The 22,443-nt window shown below is 40.2% G+C and overlaps 1 protein-coding gene and 1 long non-coding RNA gene across 15 annotated transcripts in view; one reads left to right on the top strand and one right to left on the bottom strand.

The window, feature by feature from the left end:
* Positions 1-22,443, bottom strand: part of SMARCD3 (SWI/SNF related BAF chromatin remodeling complex subunit D3) — a 110,582-nt gene that overhangs the window by 24,685 nt on the left and 63,454 nt on the right. For 7 of the 14 annotated variants that reach the window (XM_083823251.1, XM_083823250.1, XM_083823254.1 and 4 more), the window contains 4 exons: positions 16,862-16,984; positions 3,766-3,888; positions 2,340-2,435; positions 1,808-1,909 (listed from right to left, as the gene is read on the bottom strand). In XM_083823251.1, the coding sequence (XP_083679377.1) occupies positions 1,808-1,909; positions 2,340-2,435; positions 3,766-3,888; positions 16,862-16,951 (411 nt within the window). In that variant the 5' untranslated portion in view covers positions 16,952-16,984. Of the gene's footprint in view, positions 1-1,807; positions 1,910-2,339; positions 2,436-3,765; positions 3,889-12,335; positions 12,405-16,316; positions 16,359-16,861; positions 16,985-22,443 lie in introns of all 14 variants that reach the window. The other 7 variants (XM_083823259.1, XM_083823256.1, XM_083823255.1 and 4 more) reach the window with 4 other exon arrangements.
* LOC310893825 lies at positions 4,277-9,568 on the top strand. Its single transcript, XR_014579335.1, has 2 exons — positions 4,277-5,768; positions 7,757-9,568. It is a non-coding gene; the product is annotated as an uncharacterized lncRNA (long non-coding RNA).

The raw sequence follows: 22,443 nt of genomic DNA, 5'->3' as shown, positions 1-22,443 counted from the left end.
AGAGAGATGGCAATGGAGAAAAAAGTAGATGCATGCACTGATAGAGATTTTCAGCTTCAATTCTCTGGGGACTTTATTCCTCAGGTGAAATACCCCATTCAGTGGTAGAGGTTATAGAAATATAAATTGCCCAGATGTGTACCATGGTCATGCTCTGGAACAGCTATGTCTAGCATTTGAAAAAGAAAGAGGGACATTGTACATGTGCTATGCACAAAGACTACCTGAATCACATGCTTTAGATAATGAGTTGCTTGCAGAGTCAGAAAATAATTTTCCCGTTTACTGTTGATGCATAATCTGACTTTAGGAAGCAGGAGATGAAGAAGAATGGTACTTCCTCTGAACTACTGGAGATTAACCACAGATAGGGAGCATGAAGTCAGGATGATGCTTCTGCTGTTCCTAACAATTGAACAGCTGCCTCCCACCAACAAATTCCCTTGGAACTCTGTTTTTCCAGCATGTTCCCAACATTCTGCTGCAAACCAGAAAATTTACCTGACCACAACTACTCAATGGAATATATTTCTTCTGACCTCTGTGGTACAACTCGTCAATTACTCTGTTTTACATCTCTAATTCCTTAGATACCTTAGAGTCTGGTGCCTCTTCAGGTGTACCCATGCTCATGTTTAATATTTGTCACATTCTTCAGCAAGGATTACCTTGTTGGGTGCCTGGACACCCAAAGCCAGATTTATAACAAGACAAGACTTCAGAATAAGAGAACATCTATTTAAAAGCATAAATTTATAATAATGGTGAACATAAACTCTAATGATATTTTCCTAGCCATAAGGATTCTCACTGGCTCTATCAGTATCTCAGTTAGCTCACACACTCCCGAAGATAAGTAAAATTTTCTATAAACATAAAATGTAGTGTCTTTATTCTGGATAGATGCCATTTGCATGGGGCAGGGGGGAAGTGAATGGCACAAAATGAATTCTTAAAGTTATACAGTAAAAATGTATCTAAGACTGAACTGCCATTGAAAAGGGAGATCCTATCTCTTCACAGCAGTGCATTTTTAACCTTTTCCTTAAGACGGTGACCTTTCCTCTCCTCTCCTCTCCTCTCCTTTCCTCTCCTTTCCTTTCCTTCCCTTCCCCTTCCTCTCCTCTCCTTTCCTTCCCTTCCCCTTCCTCTCCTCTCCTTCCCTTTCCACTTCCCTTTCCCTTTCCTTTTCTGTTTCCATTTCCTTTATTTCCCTTCTCGCAGAATATTGCTAACTCTGAAATTAATCCATTCCCTGACTTTTTGTGTGTTCAGCCCACAAATATTAGTAATACAGTCAAACTAGTACTGACAAAAGAGAGGAAGAAGAAATGCCTGGACTTGAGAATAATGTCAAGTCTATCTCTTCCAGGGCAACCTTTTATACCAGATTATAGTGACAATGTAACCAAAGCTTAATAACCCCAGAAATCTGTGTGGTCTGCTCTGAAAAAAATGCTGCCACAGCTACACAGCTGGTTCAGGCAGCCCCCCCCCCCCCCCCATGTGCATCTCATCTGATTATTTTGTAAGAAGCCTGAGGAGGAAATGCATATTCTTTCTGCAGGTGTTACTAATCATCATCATGCCAAGGATAACATTTTGCTAGACTACAACAGAAACTTACTTTATGTGTCCCCTTAATATTTTAAATCACCTGGCAGTTTGGTATCATTCTAACCTCTTTCAACCATGTGAAGTTTTGTTTCCAAATATATTATCTTTTGAGGTATGTAAGGGGATGAATTTGTTTTGTTGCTCTATGCCCCAATGGATGTATCTTCCATAGCAAAAGCAACACACTGACCTGGTAATCCAACATGAGGAGTAATGTGCACCGCACACTGACATCACCAGGTCTTTTCACCTGGAAGCCATCAGTCTCCTGAGTTGTGGGAGTTCTGTGCCACTGCCAAAGGAAATAAAATTAACATGGTCAGTCTTTTTTTCATTGGTAGGGGAAACTCTGTATGTGAATCTCGCATAGCGCTCCAAGCAAGAATAAAACAAGTAACAAGACTCCTTAAGATCTTGCAATTAGAAAAACAAACAAATGAGCAAAATCTTCACGATTTCTTGCTCTGCTCTTACAGTACAGCCTGTTGTGATGCTAGTATGCTTTACTTGTCAGGAGAAATGTGCACAAATGTTTTAATCACACACACTCTTCTTCTAAGAGATACCCTACATCACTACTACATCTGTAATTCTGAAACCTTTGAAAACACCTTAAATAAGTCAGTGAATGCAAGGTAACTTAAACAAGGCAGATAACAGGCACATAGCTGTTCATCTGTTATAGTGCTGGGTTTGTATGCAAAGGTGCATTAACTTCTTACCTCCACAAGGTGGTTGTCAGGTCCATAAAGATCTTTGTCCAGTTCAATGACTAGACTCTTAAAAAATGATGAAAACTTCCGTTTCTGTTTGCTGAGCTGTACAATCAAAAGAAACAGAAATGTTTAAGACTGCATATATTACCCCATGTTCTGTGCTTCCTTTTCAAGCTTTCTCTTTCTCTTGAACTTTAACTCCCATATAGATCACAAGAGTGAACAATCTAATTGAGATTTCCCTCTGATAAACGCAGGGAAATATGCAAAAATCTAGAAGTGGTGGAACAGTATGCACTGAAGGAAAGATTTCCCTGACTGTCTTAATGCTATCATAAAGGACTGTCTTTTGATGTGAACAAGGTAACTGTATGCCTTTTATTTTAACAGTTTGTATTTTTTTAATAAATGCTAAATTCTTGTTCTGACTTATCAGATAGCAGTAAGTTTTACAGATTAGTCATACCCTAAGTAAAAGTATTTCCTTTACATTTTGCCTTTTCATTTAATTATCAGTATTCACCATTTACTATGCAGTTCATATTGTCTAAATTAAAAGCTGGGTGGTCTATGTCATATATTCTGACTTTCTGGAGAATACAGTCCACAGCATTTGAATGGATTTCTTACCTAATGCAGAAGATATTTTGGAAGTACATACTTCTTTGATTTAAAATTTGCCAGTAATTGAAGAGCCATGATAAAAATTGGCAAGTTGATCCAATAAAGATTTTTTTTTGCTGTTAAAATCTATGCTCTAATTTCTAATCTGAATTTGTCTAACTTCAGTTTCCAGATGCTGCAGTTTGTTTACCCTTCATTTTCTAGCAAGATTCTGTTCCTGATTCATGTATTGTTATCTCCAGAAAGATAGACATGTCTTAAACGTTTTGCTTTCTCCACACATGTACAATCTCCATCTGTTTATCTTATCAAATACTTTTCTTGTAAAGTCTATTCAAATAGGTGACACCTTTATCAGGAAAGTTCAGCCTTCCCAGAGGAAAGTGAAATCCATCACAGGGGTTTCTGATCACTTAGTTAATAAAACCTTTCTTCCATCCTTGCTTTGACCATCCATACATCCTCTTGCACTCACCAGATGCAATGGCCTGCTCTAGACCTGACTTATCACTCCTATCGTGGCCTGAATCCTGCCATATCATTCAAGCAGTATTCTCTCCATCTCATCCTACCTGTTCTGTCCTTAAGTCTGCTCTATCTCCTGCTGCCCTCCCCCATCTCTCCCCAACATTCCCACTATGTTTGTATCCTTCACTCCTTCTGTTGGACATGGTGTCTTCCCAGCAAAAACAAGCCAATGCTGCCATTCAGAGATGTCTGAGTTAAAGACCCCAGTAAAGTCCATCATAACCCTACAGGACAATCTCTAGATCCTTGCCAGCCCCACTGAAGCACAGGCGAGTCTTACATCATCCAGGAGCTTCCCCTCCACTCGAAGCTCCCATGATGCGATGCTGCCATCAGAGTCATCAGCGTCAGATTTTGCAGGATTAAATGTGTTGGAGATATAAAGTCTCAGTTTCCGCTTTTGCTGTTACACAAATAGAGAAAAGAAAAGTACATATCCAGGTTAAGTACAGGACCTGAGGCAGCCACATGAAATATCACACTTTTAGTACAAAATCTGCATGTTTAGTACAGTTGGACCAGGTTATATGAGAATTTAAGATTTGGTTATGCATAAGAAAATTCACTGAAGAGCTGAATCTGATAGTTCTTTTCAAAACCAATTGGTAAGATAAACACACTAAGAATTTGCTGTAAGTGGAGAAAGGCAGGAGTTTGCAGGGCCAGGCCCCTGAGGGCTATATAACCTGTACTTCTGGTTTAGATATTTGAGAAATCATTCTAAGAAAAGCACCACACGATGCCCTTTCTTTCTGGATACTAGCTAGACTGATAAAATCCAGCTGCACACCTTTTGCTATGTGAGTGTCTTTCACAGCTGTATCAGTTCAGATTTGTAAATGGCATTCACAAATCCAGCTAATGCTTCATATTACATGCTCTGCGCATCTCCGTCCATCTCAATTCCACCGTCATGTAGAGCTTGGTATGGTCTTCCACACCCTCTTGCCCCCACGTTGACATTGACACATCCCTGCTTCCTAACCTTCCCTTTTAACTCTCTTTCACTCGAATCAAACAGATCGCAGCCCCAACATGCTGTGAGACCCGTGTGGAGGAAGGCACTGTGCTTCACCTCTAAGCCAGGTGCTCAAGTCTTTGAGAGAGAGAATCATGCCTACCTACTGCCATTTTTACAGCTTATCTAAGAGAGTTTCCCAGTCACTGTACTGTCTTATGGCTACCTTATTCTTCAGTGCCCTTCTCTCCCAAGCACTATGTGGAAAACTTGGCCACGGATTGATGCATGGATTCCAGAAGAGGTATCACCAAAATTCACTTGAGATTCTAATCTCAAATATCTGTCTATAATATAATAGCAAAAAGGCTGAAGTCATCAAATTAATGCAGTCAAAACAACCTTCACCTAACACAAAAAAGGAGCAGTCTTGTAAAGCTCTCACACATACACACACGCACACAGAGGTAGACACACACAAAGAGGTACAGGAGAGATGTAAGTCTATAGAACAGAAGATGCAAATTATATATGTGAGGTCAGAGAACTGTAAATCTGATACAGCACAGAGGAATATGGGAGTGCCCTGGTTCCAGTTAGGACAGAGTTAATTTCCCTCATAGTAGCTGGTAGGGTGCTATGTTTTGGATTAGGATGAGAAGAGCGCTGATAACATGCTGATGTTTTAATTGTTGCAGAGCAGTGTTTACACCAGGCCAAGGACTTTTCGGCTTCTCGCTCTGTCCTGCCAGCGAGCAGGCTGGGGGTGCAGCAGGAGCTGGGAGGGGACAGACCCAGGACAGCTGACCCAAACTGGCCCAAGGGGTATTCCATACCATCTGGCGTCATGCTAAACAATATATAGGGGTGGCTGGCCGGGGTGGGGGGCCGGCTGCTCGGGAATAGGCTGGGCATCGGTCAGCGGGTGGTGAGCAATTGCATTGTGCATCACTTGTTTCTTACACATTATTATTATTAATACTATTATCATTATCACTATTATTATTATTGTTATTATTATATTCCTGTCTTAATAAACTGTCTTTATCTCAACTCACCGGCTTCACTTTCCCATTTCTCTCCCCCATCCCAGAGAGGGAGGGGGGAGGGTGAGCGAACGGCTGTGTGGTGTTTAGCTGCCGGCCGGGTTAAACCACAACAGGGAGGCAGGGCTGTATGGCCCACATGGAACAAGAAAATGACTACAAATCTAGAGACCACAGTGACAGAAAGGTTTGATTAAAACGGAGCGTCAATAGTATGCAGCAAGAGAGAACAGGATTTTCAGAAGTGCCAAGAGTCTAGAAAATGACGGATTGACACAGGTAAGAACAGGCAGGTAGGTTTAAAAAAATCCTGGAAATCCATATTCTTTCTGCATCCTTTCCTACAGGATTTCTGTTGCTGAAGTACTCTTACACTATATAAAATGTTTTTTTTTTTTTTTTTTTTTTAAATAGCCCAGAATCTTCCTTTGCTGTGAAGGACTAGTGAAAGACTTCACATTTCTAAATTCACAATTCTTCATATTAACCTGCAAATTTTATGTTTTTCTTAAATTTTATCCCCACCTGGATTATTTGTAAAACTGTACCTATGTACATAAGCAGTTTTTTTTTTTTTTCCTTAATAGTTCCTTCTGGATGCTCTACCGATATTTCAGTTTTATATCATGGATTCTATTTCCTCTTCTTTAGATTTCCAATTTTCTCCATTACTTCTTTTACTCTGGCAACTCACCCTCTCCTCATACCTCTCCATGTCCGGGTAGGAACTCTATCTGTTTCCTCAAAAGCCTGACATCTCATCATCCTCTGCAATAACATTCTTGTTCACATCTGAGTATTTTAGATGTCTTCCTTTCTCCTGGCTTTCAGGTTCTAGGTTCCTTAGTTCACCTGAGTTAGTAATAACGCCTAATTCCACTATAAAATACAAAAATCTCTCCTTCAATACTTTCCACTGTTATCATTTCTCTTTCAAGTCACGCACAAGTCAGGTGCAGCTTATATTTCAGGACTGGTCTCCTGCTGTGTTCCCAGTACTTTCTCTGCTCTGCCAAAGTCAGAGTCAGCTTATCATTTATTTCTCCTACATCTCTCTCTTCAATTTACGGTCTTTCCTTCTATGCAACAAGTTCTCTTTCTCAAGTTTAACAACATAATCCTTTCCTCACTGTAACCCCGATAAGTCAGTCCACTTCTTCTACACTGCCATCAGAAAGGAACTTAGAATAATTATGAATAAAAATCCTAAGTAATGGCTATCTTTAAAGTTGTAGGCACTACTGCCAACCAGTAAATGTGGTGGAAAGCTGAGCCTTTAGTCTCTACTGAGCAAAGATATTCCATCTGATAAGCAAAATGTGTAACCCGTACCCTGTGGGTTGTCTTCAGCGTTTGATCAAAAAGATACTGCAAATTTGCAACACTACTAAAACAGTGATTATCTCTTATATGCAACACAGAGAAATATCCTTGATCCTGACTCATAACAAACACCTAAGGAATCAAACAGAGCAACTGCACAGCTGCAATAGAACACCAACAGCAAAGGGGCTTTAAATTTAATTTAAAAAATTATTAGAACCTGAAGTGGCATAAGGGATCATAAAGAAAGAAAACTCACATTTTTGGTGTGTTTTTTTTTTAAAATACTTTTAAAAATTAAAATAATAATAATAATTTCTTCAGGCTTGCCCTTAGTCTAGCAACTCTCAGTGACTTGCTGGGTTGCAGAAAACTCTGTAGAGTCACTTCTGAGGAGACGCAGAGAATTCTATCTTTTTATTCTCTAAGATCCAGCTGTGTTTCTGCTACTGCTTTCTGTCTCAAGCGTCTCCAAATTTCTGCGTGTGCTTCAGCCTTCTTCTATGTGGCAGCTCTTTACCCTTTTTCCTCTCTGACTACCCTCCCCTGCAATCCATATGGAACAATCTCCCCCTCCCTCTGAGGGCTCTAGCAGGCCAAATTCACCTGAGGACATGGCAAACACCATCTTTCCTCTGTGCAGCTGTGCTACCACCCTTTAAAGAGAATTTACATAATGAACTGCAAACATGTGTCAGCCATGACAATTGCCACAATCAGAAACTCCAGACCTGACCTGCAGAATGCAGCCAGATCTGCCAAAGACGTTCTGGTAAGCAGCCTAAAAAAATGCGAAAAAGGTATTTGGGCAATTAACATTGCTTGAACAGCCAAACACATCCCTCTCTGTGCAGCACTGTACTGACTTGGAAATGTTCCAGCATCCACAAGTACCTCTCTGAGGCTGCAGCCAACATGTTCACCTCCTGTTTGTTACTTTACAGGTTACTGCTCCATCTTTCCCTTCTTTCTGCCCTTCTCAGAATTCCCTCTACCACCTCCTCCGTATTCATGTCTAGCATTGCCAGTACCATTGGCCCTTCATAAAAGCTACTTGGAAGAGCTCTTCTCAAGAAATTCTGAGGCGACTATCTTGGCACAATACCTTCAAGTTTGAGGAACTAGACAAAGACACCTGAACTTGTCCTGCATACGTTTATCACCAACAGTGGTAATACTTATACTCTGAGCAGTGGCACGTAAAGGAAATACATTCAGAAATCTCTAGCAAAACATCAGAATCATAGCCCTACAAAGATGTTATTTGGATCAGTAGGTTCCTTCTCCTCTGTCACGACTTTCTCCTGCCAATTCTGAGGCACTACTGTCTCACCTGATGAAGCAAGATCCTTTTATACTTTTATAAACAAAGGTTTAGTATGAATCCTTCCTGAGGAATCTACCCAATGAGCTAAGACTTCAGTGCTTACAGCAATACTGCTATCATAAGGATGTCCAGTCTTGGAAGAAAACTGAATTCAAGAAAGAAGAATATGAAGACGGCACAGGCTGGGGTTCTACAGACACTGTACAGATCATAATGTCTGCTATGTTCAAGACACGGACCCAGAATCATTGCACTCAAATTCACTTCTTGACAGTACTCTGAGGTTCCACAATAATGTCAAGTGCAAATCCAGAAGGCTCTGAGAATGACATATTCTTCCATCTCCAGCTAAGCAACTCCATCTCATCCAGGCAAGAAATGATCCTATGTCAGTTATGTACAATTGGTTATTTTGCAGTTTAAATACAGCAGTGCAATATTCTTGGGCAAGAAGCTCCTTTCCTTCCTACAGAAGGGAATTCTGCAGGCATTCCAAGCAATGCATATTCTGCCAAAGACCTAAAATCTATCCTTCCCTCTGTATGGAGGCTTCTCAGAGAACAGAAAAAAAAACAACAACTGTGGCCTTGTTCTTTACAGGTAGGACTCTCAGTACTTTGTAACAAAAACTAGAGGGAAAACATACTGCTGTAGAGCAAGAAGAAAGCATCACATTTCATCTCTTCAAACACACTGAAGTTTTACCATCCACAAAGACAAAGCTAAACGAGAAGGGAACTTCATGTAGACTTGATCAATGTTATGAATCAAATAACCTCTTGACCAAAAATCAATAAATGCTTAATCTGCTTATTCTTTTAAGATACACATCTTTTAACATACTTTTTTGACTTGTATTCAGCAAAATGAATTTAAATTGCAATCATATTAAAAAGAAAAAACAACTCTCAAAAGCATTGTATTTTACTTACAATTTCTCCTTGTGAAAAAGAAAAGGAAAAAAAGAGCCACCAGTGACAGAAGATTGGTCAGCCATGAACTGCTGCAAAGGTCTCACCTGTGACAGCAGCACAACTGGCAGGAGAGCTCGTGGAATTAAACAGATCTAAACAAGAGGCTGACAGAAATGCTGGAGCAGCAGGACTACAGCTTCTTCTCTGTCTTAACACACTCATAAGCAGGCTATCTATTGTTGACTGAATTAGAGAAATCTGGCTGCCAAGCCCCTGGGTAGTACTGTCTTGAGTTCTATGCACATCTTAAGCTTGAATTTCCATGTACCTCAACACAGCATTAAAAAATCTGTATTTCTTTCTTTGCATATAGACTGTTTGGTGGCCTCACAAACTTTTTAAGAAGCAAAAAAACCAAAAAAAACAGCGGAAGATAAAGTAGCATGGAGAGTTGAAGTCAGATGAGACAAAAAGAACAATGGCCAATATTTACAAGTGTTCTTCAACAACAAAAACTCCAAAAGGGTAAAAAAAAATATTATTGAGGAATAAAATGGAAAATATTATGACCAATAGCCTGCAAAAGCAATTACAGCAGCTTATTTTGCAGTTGCCTACTGTACTCGCTGAGGAAGAGAAGCACAATGTGTATCCTGGCAGGTGATAAGAATGACCAGGTGTACAGAAAAACTCTTTCTGTACAGTGATTGGGAAGACTTAATTTTTTCACCTAAAAAAAGAATATTGAACCTGAAAGATATATTTGAAATACAGGCTGATCTGAAGAAGAAGATTAGATGTTTGCATTTTCCTTATCCCGCAACACAGAACAGCAGAACACATTAAATTATGCCAAAAGACAGTAAATTCAAATCTGGCTGATGGAGGAACGTTTCATGATAGCTATACAAAGCCTAATGAACTGTAATTAAGCTGCAGAACTGTCACATGAACATAGATTTAAAACTTGCAGATTTTTAAGCCAGAAGACTTTGTCTAGTTGAATTTCTTGTGCAACAGACTCTCATCATCCATCGAACAGGACAGCTCTCTTTAAAGGACATCCAGTGTTGACTTAAAGACTTGACATAATGAAAAATCTATTATGTCTCTGATATCTTGCTCTAACGGTCATAAATATACTCACTTATCAGTCTCAACCGGTCTATTTTTGAACTAACAGATGTTGGACTGAAGACAAAGCTTTTTGGAAAAAGAAAAGGAAAAGAAAAAGAAAAAGAAAAAAAGAGAAGGAGAAAAAGAGAAAAAGAAAAAAGAGAAAAAGGAAAAAAAAAAGAGAAAATGAGAATGTGAGAGAAAGGGAAGGTGCTGGAGTGGCTTTGTATGTACAGATCCCAAGAATATCCAGTCATACCAGTATATGAAAATTTTAAAAGAGACATCAAACCTTTTTGTGTCTTAATACAAACTGATCTCTGATTACTGAAATTTAGGTGGAGCTGTTACCTACAGTTGCAGGGTTTCTGGCACCTTCCTTTGAAGTATTTAGCACTGGCACAAGTTGGCCAGAGAGGCTGTGGAGTCTCCTCCTTGGAGATATTCAAAAGCTGTTTGGACATGGTTCTGGGCAACCTGCTCTAGGTGGTCCTGTTTGAGCAGGGGAGGGAGCTGGACAAGATGACCTCCAGAGGGCCCTTCCAACCTCTCCCACTCTGTGATTCTATGACTGGTCACTACTAGTAAGGAGCTTGGATCCACACCAGCCTTATAATTCCTGTTGTCACTGTAGCTGAGAGAAGAGGGGTGAGTAAGAAAGATTTAAGCATGTTCTCATCAAATACTTCAGTTAGCATGTGATGGATTTAGAATGCATGCACGCTTTGCCTTTTTTTGGAGAATGATAAGCTTTTTACCCCAGTGGCTTGATTCAGTCCTAACTAGTTGAAAGTATAGAATGGTAAGGCTGTGGGCACAGTTTCTGACAGTGTATAATTACCCAGTCAAGAATCCAATCAGTAATGCAATAACACATATTGGTGCGGTACCGTTGGCAACACAGTCCTCTCAATAACAACGTGTAAGAATCACCAGATGAGACTAGGGAAGACAACTGGGAACTCTTTGGGACAAATTTAGGGGTACCCAAAAGGCGGTGGATTCACCCAAAACCCTCTAACTCCAAGGCGACCCTCAAAGATTGGGTGATTGAAGATCAAAATACATGTTAAGGCTAGGGATGGGAAGACAACCACAAGCCATAAGCCAACTTTTCCAATGTATGACCACCTACTACTCAAGAGGATCTGTTACCAGACTGATCTTCTCACACTAGGGAAACTGTACGCTCTTTAGCTTTTTTTAATTTGAAAATTGGTTGATGAGTAAAGATGAAACTGCCATAAATTCTGTTTTGCCTACAATGTATTTCTACTTTAAATGTCTTGTACAGATATTTCTCTTAAAGTGTTCTAACATACCTTATCAAAACCAATGTAGTACTTGATGGAGTACACCAATGAGCCCTAGGGTCACTGAGCTGAGGGCAACAGTGAAGTCTGGGTGACACGTCATTATCATGCAATGCCTTTCAGAAAATCATGAAGATACAATTTAAAAAACAAGGTCTTTGTTACTCCTCCCTGACTTAGAGTAATTTTGCTCCTCTGAAAAGTACAAGCTCTTTCTAAATTCAAGCCTAACATTTATCCATAGTCACCTTTTCCCCATTTGTTCTTGTGTCAGCATTGTCCTTTAGCCTAAATGGCAATACTTTTCTCCCCCTCTACCAATATCATTCCTGGTCATTCCCAGTCCCTCACAACCTTCTTTGTGACACCCAAGTGACATTCATGAAGTGTCTTCCTTTCCCTAAGTGATTCCAGAAGCTTTTTTTTTTTTTTTCCCCACGATCACTCTAGTGTGAACTGTTCATTTTGAATGTTTATGTCATTTTGAACACTGATGACAATGTATTCCAGCTTCAACAATCAGGTGGGCTGTCATTAGGGTCTTCTGCAGTAACATCAGAACCTTTCTGTTGTTACTGGAAATTCTATCTAGTAACTTAAGATTTTTTTTTTCCCAGTTAGTCACATCATATTAAGTACAAGACTTTTATAATCAAAATAGGACCCGCAGGAATGGTCTCCAGCTGCGACAGGGGAGGTTCAGGCTGGATATCAGGAAGAGGTTCTTCACTGAGAAGGTTGTCGTGCACTGGAACAGGCTCCTCAGGAGCGTAGTCACAGCACCAAGCCTGTCGGAGTTTAAGAAGCATTTGGACTGCGCACTTAGCCATATGGTCTGAATTGTTGGGTAGACCTGTGTGGTGCCAGGAGTTGGACTCGATGATCCATGCGGGTCCCTTCCAACGCGGGATATTCTATGATTCTATGAAAATAATAACCCTCACTTTTAATGATATTTCGAATAAATTGGCAACTATTTTATAGCAGAATTTCCTTCATGCATAACATGCCTTCCACAATTCTTTTTCTTTAGCATTGACAATGCCTCCCATTTTGGGGTCATCAGCAAATTTCACCATCAAACTTCAGAATTACCCTCCTAAATTCTGATGTCAAAGACCTTCATGAAAATATTGCAAAACAGTGTTCTAGCTTTTAAATATTAAATAAAAATTGGTTTAAATGCAGCCCAACAATTACCCCTCTAATAGAACAAGATTGTTTTCAACGTTCTCTGCTTCAAATAGTTGTTCACCCAGTTGCAGCTCTTTTGACAACGATAGGGTATGTCCCATTGGAACCTCACAGACAGTCACCTTGATAAGGCCCTCCCAGATTAACCTCTATATTAAGCACAGCGGTTGGCAGACATATTAGAACCAAGACCAATGTGGCAATCACAGAAAAGGCAGTATACTGCCCATGCGCTGAAGACCTCAATGTACAGATGGGAATCCCCAAGAACTAAAAAGCATTAAAGCTGTCACTACTCTACATTAACATTATCTTTTTTTTTTTTAGTAATCCCACCTTCTTTCTCCATAACATCCCATGAAGAACCAATAAAAAACTTTCCTCAAGCTGGGATAAATAACACTTACTGCATTTGTTGATTGAAGTGAGTGGAGGTTTGATTCTAGGAGGTCAATGACAGTAGGGTTCAGAGTATGACATGAAAATCTCCACAAATTATTTGTTCTTCTTCCCCTAAGAGTATCCATTGGATGCTCTACATTTAGAACCCAGCAGGAGGAAAACATGGCACTTTCTTAGAATGACTGAACTACAAAGCTCAGATATGAGATGCTGTGTACACAAGGCATTCTGAGGAAAACAAAAACAAGCAAGCAAACAAACAAAAATTCTCTCCTGAGAGGACAGAGGGATGTGCAGAAACCTTAGAGTTTCAGAAAAAATTGTACATTCCCTTCTGCCAGCAATGCAATAGCAATTCCTTAGTCATCTTAAAATCTGAAAATGAGGAAAGAATTTCAATCTACAAAACCAGGGAGACACACTTAGACCCTGTAACTATATCCAGACACTTCTTTTTAGGTTCTTTTTGAACCTAAGAATGGAGAATCTCGGAGCACATCACTTAGTTTGAGGTACTGCAACTGCATACAGGTATGGTAAACTCAAACTCCCCCACCAGTTCACCATGAAAAAGTGACAGTCTCTGGTTTGGGTGAGAAATCAAACTATTGTCTGTGGCCTGTTTTGGAGTGGAAGCCTTGCTTCTGCAACCGACTAGTTATCCCAGTCTTAGACAATGGAGAGAAACAGGCACTTTTTAGGGCACAATTTTTCTATTTTATTTTAAATATCTACTTCTATATTTATAATTATATACTTCTATATGAGAAGAACTGTGCCTACACTGCCTAAATCTGACTGTAAAGGAAGCCCAAAGTGATTAACTTGCATACAAACAAATGCAGTGTAGATGGCTATATTTGGCCCAGTAAATCCCACTCCTAATGTTCACTGTGGCCCAAGCTGTCCATAGTTTCACTAACTCATTCTTCTTTAATGATATCCACTCGTTTTGAGTTGAACAATATGGTTTCTGCTTCCTTCAGGCCATGGAGCTTGCTGTATCTGTACGTCAATTCACAGTGCAGTCCATAACTCAAGAAGTCTCATCTGCCTAACTCCCTCTTCCAACATCCTTTCTGGAATTCTGAACACATTAACAGGTGGCTCTTTCATAATGTCAGCGCAGGGACTCTTGCCACAAGTGGCATGAAGCAAATGCTGCTTTGTGGATGAGGAATTGGGACATGGACTCGATGATCCTTGTGGGTCCCTTCCAACTTGGGATATTCTATGATTCAATGATTCTATTATTAGGAATTCTGAGACTCTTGTGATAGGTGTAGTCCGAGAACGTAATACAAACATAGGAAGAGTAGAGTACCTAAGAGGCATAAAAAAGGTAAGACAGGAATGGGACTGGAAAAACTGGCAGCTGAGAGGGGCTGTTAACAGTGGTAAAGTGAGCTAGCAGTGGCTTACGGCCATCACCCCCCCTTAACCAACCTCAAAAACAAAACAAAAAAATAAGGTCTCCTCCTTACTTTGTGGGCAAACCCACAGCTGTCATCTATTTCAACAGTGCAGCTGTTCACACAAGATCAAAGAAATACAGACAGGTACAGCATATTCTATGCACTGTCCTCAATGAAAAATGTTTGAACCATCTCTGTCCCAAATTTCTACAGGATAAGTAATCTACCAACATAGAGGGGAAAACAAAACAAAAAAAACACATCCAGAGCAACACAAGCCATCTTTGGTTTCCAAAGACTTTTCCTAGCTACAACCCAATCACTGTGACCAATATAATTATTGCACTTACAATTGATAATTCTGAGCAGTCCTGCATATTTCCTACATATTATCGCATATCTCAGACAAGTTTAAATTTTTTCCATGATTACAATCCCAGTTTGGGAACCTTTGTTCTAACAAAAATGTTTCAAAATTGTGAGAGCTTTGATAAGGATGGAAATGCAGATATAAGTTTTATTGCTGTTACCAATGCTCGAACTACAATAAAATGAAAACACTCAACTTCAGAACAACCCAAATTTATCTAGGCTTAGCTCTATTTTGACAGATCTTGAATTTTGCAACTGCTACACTCAAAATCTAGATATAAATTTAAGAAACATCTGTATGATTATTCTTTAGAAACAGATTCATATGTAACCTAGATCAACAGCTCATATTTAAAATGCATTTGCTGAGCTCTGGATAGAAACAGAATTTTTTGTATATGTTTTCTTTATTGTTGTGCCTCCTATACTCTTCCCCATTATAGGCCCTGAAAATCTCCACTGTCCAGCTTACAGCTGGAGTCACATGCACTGTTCAATTCCATGGGTAAAGAGTTTGCCACTGAGTAAATATCTTCCTGCAAGTCTAAGTCTTCAATTACTTTTAAACATGGTCAGGTTCCTAACTGTTTTAAAATAGTGGTGCTTTATGCACATTAAGCTAACACAAGTTATTCCTGCTGAGAGTCCAATCTACTATACGGAACCATTTTGGACTACAAACTTGTGATTTAAACCATCCAAACTTCAGTTTTCTATTTGTAAAATATGTATGTTAATAGAACTTTATTTTTCTGGTTTTTTTTTTTATGATTCGTAAATTTCAATTGGAAAAACATTAGATGTAAAAGCCTTCCACATCTTACAACTGTACATTGACGAACAGAATGGAATCTTAATTGGGCTAACACCCATCGCAGACAAGGATGACAGCTTTACTTCACAGTAGGTATACAACCACGAAACTCTTCATACTACAGGATTTACTATATGAATGAGTATGTGGATTCAATAGTGATAAGAACTCAATTAAGACATATGAAAAGAAACTCTTCACCATGAGAGTGGCCAAACATTCAGGTCGCCTGAAGAAGCTGTTAAACCTCTGTCCTTAGATAAAATCAAAACTCAACAAGGTCTTGAACCCGTATTTGAGCAGGAGTTTGAACTAGATGACTAGAAGAAGGTAGGTTTAGATTAGATACGAGGAGAAAATTCTTCACTCAGGGGGTGGTGAGACACTGGAACAGGCTGCCCAGAGAAGCTGTGGATGCCACATCCCCGGAAGTGTTTAAGGCCAGGCTGGATGGGGCTTTGAGCAACAAGGTCTAGTAGGAGGTGTCCCTGCCCAGGGCAGGGGGGTTGGAACTAGATGATCTTTAAGGTCCCTTCCAACCCAAACCATTATATGATTCTGTGATTTCCACAGTTCCTTCCTAACCCATTTTTTTAAACGATTCAGTGAAACAGCATCAGAATGCTGAGGAAAATACCTTTTCAGTTGGATACATGAACAGGGAAGTTCTGGACTTGATCTAAAAGAAATTGCAGAAAATTTCATCCATCCTTTTCTTATATGAATCATCCTTTTTTTATAGACTATGTAAATGTATATACTTTTGCAAGAACTTTAACAACTTTTCTGTAATTCTACCCATTGTTTTGTTATTCCACGATTTTAGATTTTGACTGAATTCTAATATGAAATTTAATACATCTCTTCAGCACACACCTCTAAACTCTTATTTTCTCCTTTCTAATCATTCAAATACAAAATTCCTCCAGCAGTATTTACTTATCTAGAAGCTATTATTCCATTTATTAAAGGCTTTGAGAAGCTATAGCTAGTAATATCCACAGAGTTTCCTCCATCATTTTTCCATACACACTGCTCCCAGATGCTTATTCTTAGGAGCTTTGTGTGATCCATTTAAAAACGTCTCTGTTAACAGGACATTTACTGGAAAGATCATTCCACCATTTAAGACAAAGAGTAATTTTTTCCCCTAACTCAATCTAGAAATTTTTCATGACATACCTTCATTGGCCTCTTCAGCGCTTCCTGAATATCCACACGCTTCCGCATAATGGTCTGGTCTAGTTTGCGTTCAAAGGCCAACAGATCCATGTAGGCCTGGGACTCAGGAACCAGCTCCCGGATCTGAGAATGAAGCAAGGAATATCCAAGCACTGGAAGCAAGAATCTGCTATGTTCCTGAGCAGTAATACTGACACCTTCCCAGCTGTTAGACAGATGTGCTCAGAAAGCATTATTTCTAAGATGGTAGTACCCAACTAGTGGGACAGGTCTCAGTGGCATGGTAGAAGCATATGACTGAAAAGCTGGAGCATGGAATTAGAGCTAATGAACTTTGGAAGACCTCAGATGGATCCACAAGGCCTGAGCTACTGCTGATTTTTTTTCAAGTGAGGCTTAACTACAAAAAGCCTGGAAACCACTGCTGGAAATGTAAAGTACTTTAAATTTGTCCTGTTTAAGCTAAAAAAGTGCTGTATCTCTCTAGACTAAAAATAAAGTGGTGGATGTTCATGTTGTTTGTGTTTCTTTAAACAAACAAACAAAACCCCCCACAAGTGTTACCCATCATAAGCCCAAGCTGCAATTTAGGAAGGCGACCTTTGTTACTATATCTTCTTGGCTGAGGTGGAATTGACCTTCAAATTTAATTTTCAACATGACTAGCTATGCATTAACTTACAATCTTGCTAACTTTTATTAGTATTTAATATATTGGCTAAACCATACTACCTCTATTAATAAAACCCCATTTTACATTCCTTATTCCAGAAAAGTTAGCAGAAGAGGTGATAGGAAGTAGGTTAGGAGGAAAAAAGAGACAGAAATTTCTACTCAGTACAAGACAGGCAGGGACGCACTGGAGAAAGTCCAGCAAAAAGTCACAAAGATGATGAAGGGACTGGAGTACCTCTCTTACAAGAGAGGCTGAGAAAGGTGGGACTGTTCAGTCTGGAGAAGAGAAAGTTCAGGAAGATCCCATCAATGTCTGCAAATACCTGAAAGGAAGGTGCAAAGAGGACAGAACCATGCTTTTCTCAGTGGGGTGCCCATTGCCAGGACAAGAGGGAACGGGCACAAACTGGAATACACGAAGTTCCCCCTGAACATAAGGAAGCACTTTTTTACAGTGAGACTGACCAAGCACTGGCCCAGGTTTCTCACAGAGGTTGTGGAGTCCTCCTCCTCAGTGATATTCAAAAGCTGTCTGGACATGGTCCTGGGGAACCTCCCCTGGGGGGCCTCGCTTGAGCCAGGGAGGGGGCTGGCCCAGATGACCTCCAGTGGTCCCTTCCTACCTCAACCATTCTGTGACTCTATGTACATAGAAAGACCTAAAGAAGACCTGAGCTTAGAAATGGGCAAATATAACCTTACATGAAAAGGTTAGTTCTTAATTGGGAATAACTCAGGAAAGCAAACCATAAAAAGGGAACTCTAAGTAAGTATAAAAAACTCTACTTGACTGCCTTATCTGTTTTTATGATACTCCAGCTTTCATTTGTAAATATTAAAATATTTAACTGTTGCAATGGTATAAGAACAACTGCACCAAGTCATTCCAAGAATTCATCTGTCCTAATGTTGATGTTTTGAAAAGTTGAAAGTTGATGTTCTTTAGCACCTACAGTAGCCTCAGGCATAGTGTTCCAGAACCTCTACAGACAGTGCGTGAAATATTCTTTTTGCTCGTTTTGAACCTGCCATTTGTTTGCTTCATTTGATGCCATCTTCTCGTAGAGCTGGAGCAGCAGTGAGCAGGTATTCCCTGTGTACCTTCTCCATACTGCTCATACATTTTTCATGGGTTGACAGTTTCTGTCATCACTTCCTTTTTTCCAGGGTGAAGAGGAACAATCACTCCCTAATGTATTTAGACTGATCAAGACTACCAAATAAATGTCTCTTTCAACATTAATTATTTGTTTGTTTGATTTGAGATGCTAGAACACCTGTACTATTTGCAGCAAGACTGACACTTTGGAAAAACAGAAGCCATGAGCCAAATAAATGCTTTGCTTTTATTCCATGAAATTCTGTTCAGCTTTAGCTGAACCACTGTATTTTTAACTGCTTGTATTTTTCCACAAACTCTTACTATCAACAGAATAATAAAAGAACACAAACGTTTTTAAAAGAAAAGCACAAAGAGCAAGCATTGCCGTAGAAACATCAAGGAGTTGCCAGAGAGCTTGCAGAATAGACAACTAGGCAATACTTCCTCTTCCTCCCCACAGTGAATACAAATCTCAGGATGCAAGAAAATACCCCATGACTCTATCCCACAGAGAACAAAAGATTCCTCAGCTCCTTCAATGCTGTATGTACTGCTATCACTTAAAAAGTCTGGACCCAGTTTCAGCCTTTTACTTCTGAGTCATGGCACAGTCAGTTCATGAACTCCTATGCACACAATGAAGCAGGGAGCTGGCCTACACAGCCCTCAAGATCAGGCATATACTACAGCTGTGATACAACTTCTCCTACGATTCTTAAGGTACTGGACCCAGGACATGAAGAAATTTCTAGTAAGTTTGTAGAAACAGCAGTAATCATCAATAAATATTTCTATTCTACACTTCTACATCTCTTACCATGTGAAAGCAAAGGGGTATTTCCTATTTCCTATTCTGTCTATAACCAAACTGGATGTTAAACATCACTTATGAAAGCATAAGCACTCTAAAATTAGCCAACAAAGTTAATATTGCTTATAATTCCCTGAACTGCAAGTGGCTGTGGGTTGGGAAAGTATTTGGGAGAAGAATTATACATACTTGCCCATGTTTGTAGCCTCTTGTAGATATGTGTTACAGCCACAGTGAAGACAGGATACTGAACTAGAACAAAGGTTCATTCAGCTCAGTTTTGGCTGCTCTGACAGTCTTTTGCTTGCTCAGCCTAGTATTCAAATAATTTTGGGGTAGCATGATAATGGTCCAATCCCATACTCTTTCCCAATTTCCCCTCAAGAATTAGAGGACAATTAAAGGCAAGCTCCAGCAGTAACACGTCACAAATTATATTTTTCTTTGTTTCTCCTAGATATTAGCTCAAAAAGTTAAAGATATTTTTGCACTCCATCCAGTAGTACGTAATTCATTTTTCTGTTTTGTTCATAGGATCTGTGCAGCCTACAAAAGTTTCTTCTTGCATTGTTTCCTATAATTGAAAAGCTCATAGCTACATGCAAGTCTCCTCTCTTTTTTTTAAAAAAAAACAAAAGTTATAAGTATAAATGTGTAAAGAGTATTTCAAGAGCTGAATTCTCCATCCTGGCCTTTATCTATTTCAAGAAGCGACAAAAATCACCTAGCAGCAGCATCTCATCATCTGAGGTCGTGAAGCACGTATGTTAAACCTTCTCTTAGAATTATATGGATAACTGGAGCAAATTCTTATTAACATTAGTAAGATAGGGTCTTTCTTGGGTCTGGAGTTCTTTTTTTCCTACTGTGAAAATTCAATGTAAAAATTTAAAAATTAGAAATAAGATAATGCTATTAATTTCCGCACATTTATCCTTTACCACCATGGATTTATTTTTTTTTTTTTACTGATGGTGACCAAAGAATGCAAAAAGTAGAAGAATGGGGGCAGTGAGGATAGGGAGCAGTGAACATCATGATGGGGAAGGGCTCTCAGACCTTCCTTGTAAAAGCAGCTCAGTGTGGAGCCCCACCACATTTACCTGCAAACAAAAGCACACAGCTTGTGAAACAAACAAACAGATGGAATTGGAAGTCAGTGAACAACTGCAACGCTACAGTCTCTTGGATATGAGAAACATCATGGGATAGCTTCTACGACTGGCAGAATATGATGTCTTGGAAGGCAATGACAACCAGCTGCACACTACGCAAAGACTTCATCTGAATGCTAAGAGTTGCATTGGAACAGCTGATACTGTGCAATGCATCTCCTACAAACCACCTGATCAAGGAGGAGACAAAGCATTTTAGACATCTGGAGGAAGTCCCATTGTTATAGGCCCTCATGCTCATGCGGGACTAACCACCTTGAGATCCACTTAGTGATAGCACTGGGCATGAGCACTATAGGAGATTCCTGAATTGGATTGATAACAATTTATTGACAGAGGTTATAAGCAAGCTGACTGCTGAACCTGTTACAAACAAGGAAGGAAGAACTGTTTGTGGATGTGAAGATCAAGGACAGCCCTGGCTACAGTAAAAATGAGATAGTGGAGTTTGGGATCCTTTGAGAAGGAAGCAAGATTAGGAGGGCAGGTTTTAACATGTTAAGGTATCTGCCTGGAAAGATTCCATAAGATGATGGGGATCCCCGAAGGACATAGGGGCTTAGGGAAGTCGACTGAACTTCAACGACAACATTTTCAAAGCAAAGGGGAATGATCCAGACCAATGCACATATTGTTCAGCAGGCCTGGCAGGAGGCCAGGAGAATCAAGCACTTGATTCCTGACTGGCCTCAAGTGCAAAAAAGGCGTGCATGGAGGTGGGAGTAGGGATGCCCTACCCAACAGAAACAGAACGGCAGTGCCCAAGCATAGAAGCAGGAAATTAGGAAAGCTCAGCTGGAATTGAACCTAGCAAGATATGTTTCAGGCAGCAAGAAAGCCTTCTGCAAGTGAGTCAGCAGGAGAAGGAAGACTAAGGAAGACCTGGGTCTGCTGCTCAAGTCAAAAGCTATGGAAAAGGGCGAGGTGCTCAGTGCTGTTTTTGCCTCCATTTCCCCTGGCAGGTTGTGCCCTCAGGCCTCCCTGGCCCCTGAGCCTGGGACAGAGCTGGGGGAGCAGGGCTATTGGGAGAGACCTTGACAAGTTGCAGAAAGAGGATGGCAGTTCAACATCATGAAGTTCAACACAGGCAAATACAAAGTTCTGCTCCTGGGCTAGAATAACCCCATGCACTGGTACAGGTGGGCGTCAACTGAGTAGAAAACAACTTTGCAGGAGAGGACCTGGGGGTCCTCATGGACGGTAAGTGGAGAATGAGCCTGTGAGGTAACCTGGCTGGGATAAAGGCTGACCACAAAATGGGCAGTATTAGCCTGAGCGATGCCATCAAGCCAAGGAAAGAGGCTACGCCAAACTTGGAAAACTGCATCTGGACTTCTGCACACAGGACCAGAAAGACTTGTGATGTACTGGAGTGAGCCCCATAGCAGGCCACGACGATGACTGGGGCTGGAGCACATGCCTGCCAAGACAAGCTGCAAGAGCTGGGTTTGTCCAGCCTTGAGAAGAGGCAGGGAAGAGGAGAGCCTATTGCTGAGTGCAACTGCCCTATGGGAAGGTGCAGAGAAGACGGAGCAAGGCTCTTCTTGGAGGTGCACAGCAACAGGATGAAAGGCAACAGATACAACTTGCGACATGGGAAACTGACTCAATGTAAGGAACCATGATGATACTAAAACACTGGAACAGGTTGCCAAAAGATTCCGTGGCATGTCCAGCCTTGGAGGTATTCGGAACCGACTAGACCTTTTCCTGAACAACGTCACTTGAACCTTTCTTTTTTGAGAAACAGTTGCTCTGCATGGCCTCCAGAGGTTCGGCTGATCCAAATTATTTTGTGATTACTGAGGTTTGAACAATT

This window comes from Anser anser (genome assembly GCF_964211835.1).
Source record: "Anser anser genome assembly, chromosome: 2".
Lineage (NCBI taxonomy): Eukaryota > Metazoa > Chordata > Aves > Anseriformes > Anatidae > Anser > Anser anser.
The sequence above is the reverse complement of the archived record's forward strand: the minus strand, read 5'-3'. Positions and strand labels throughout refer to the sequence as shown.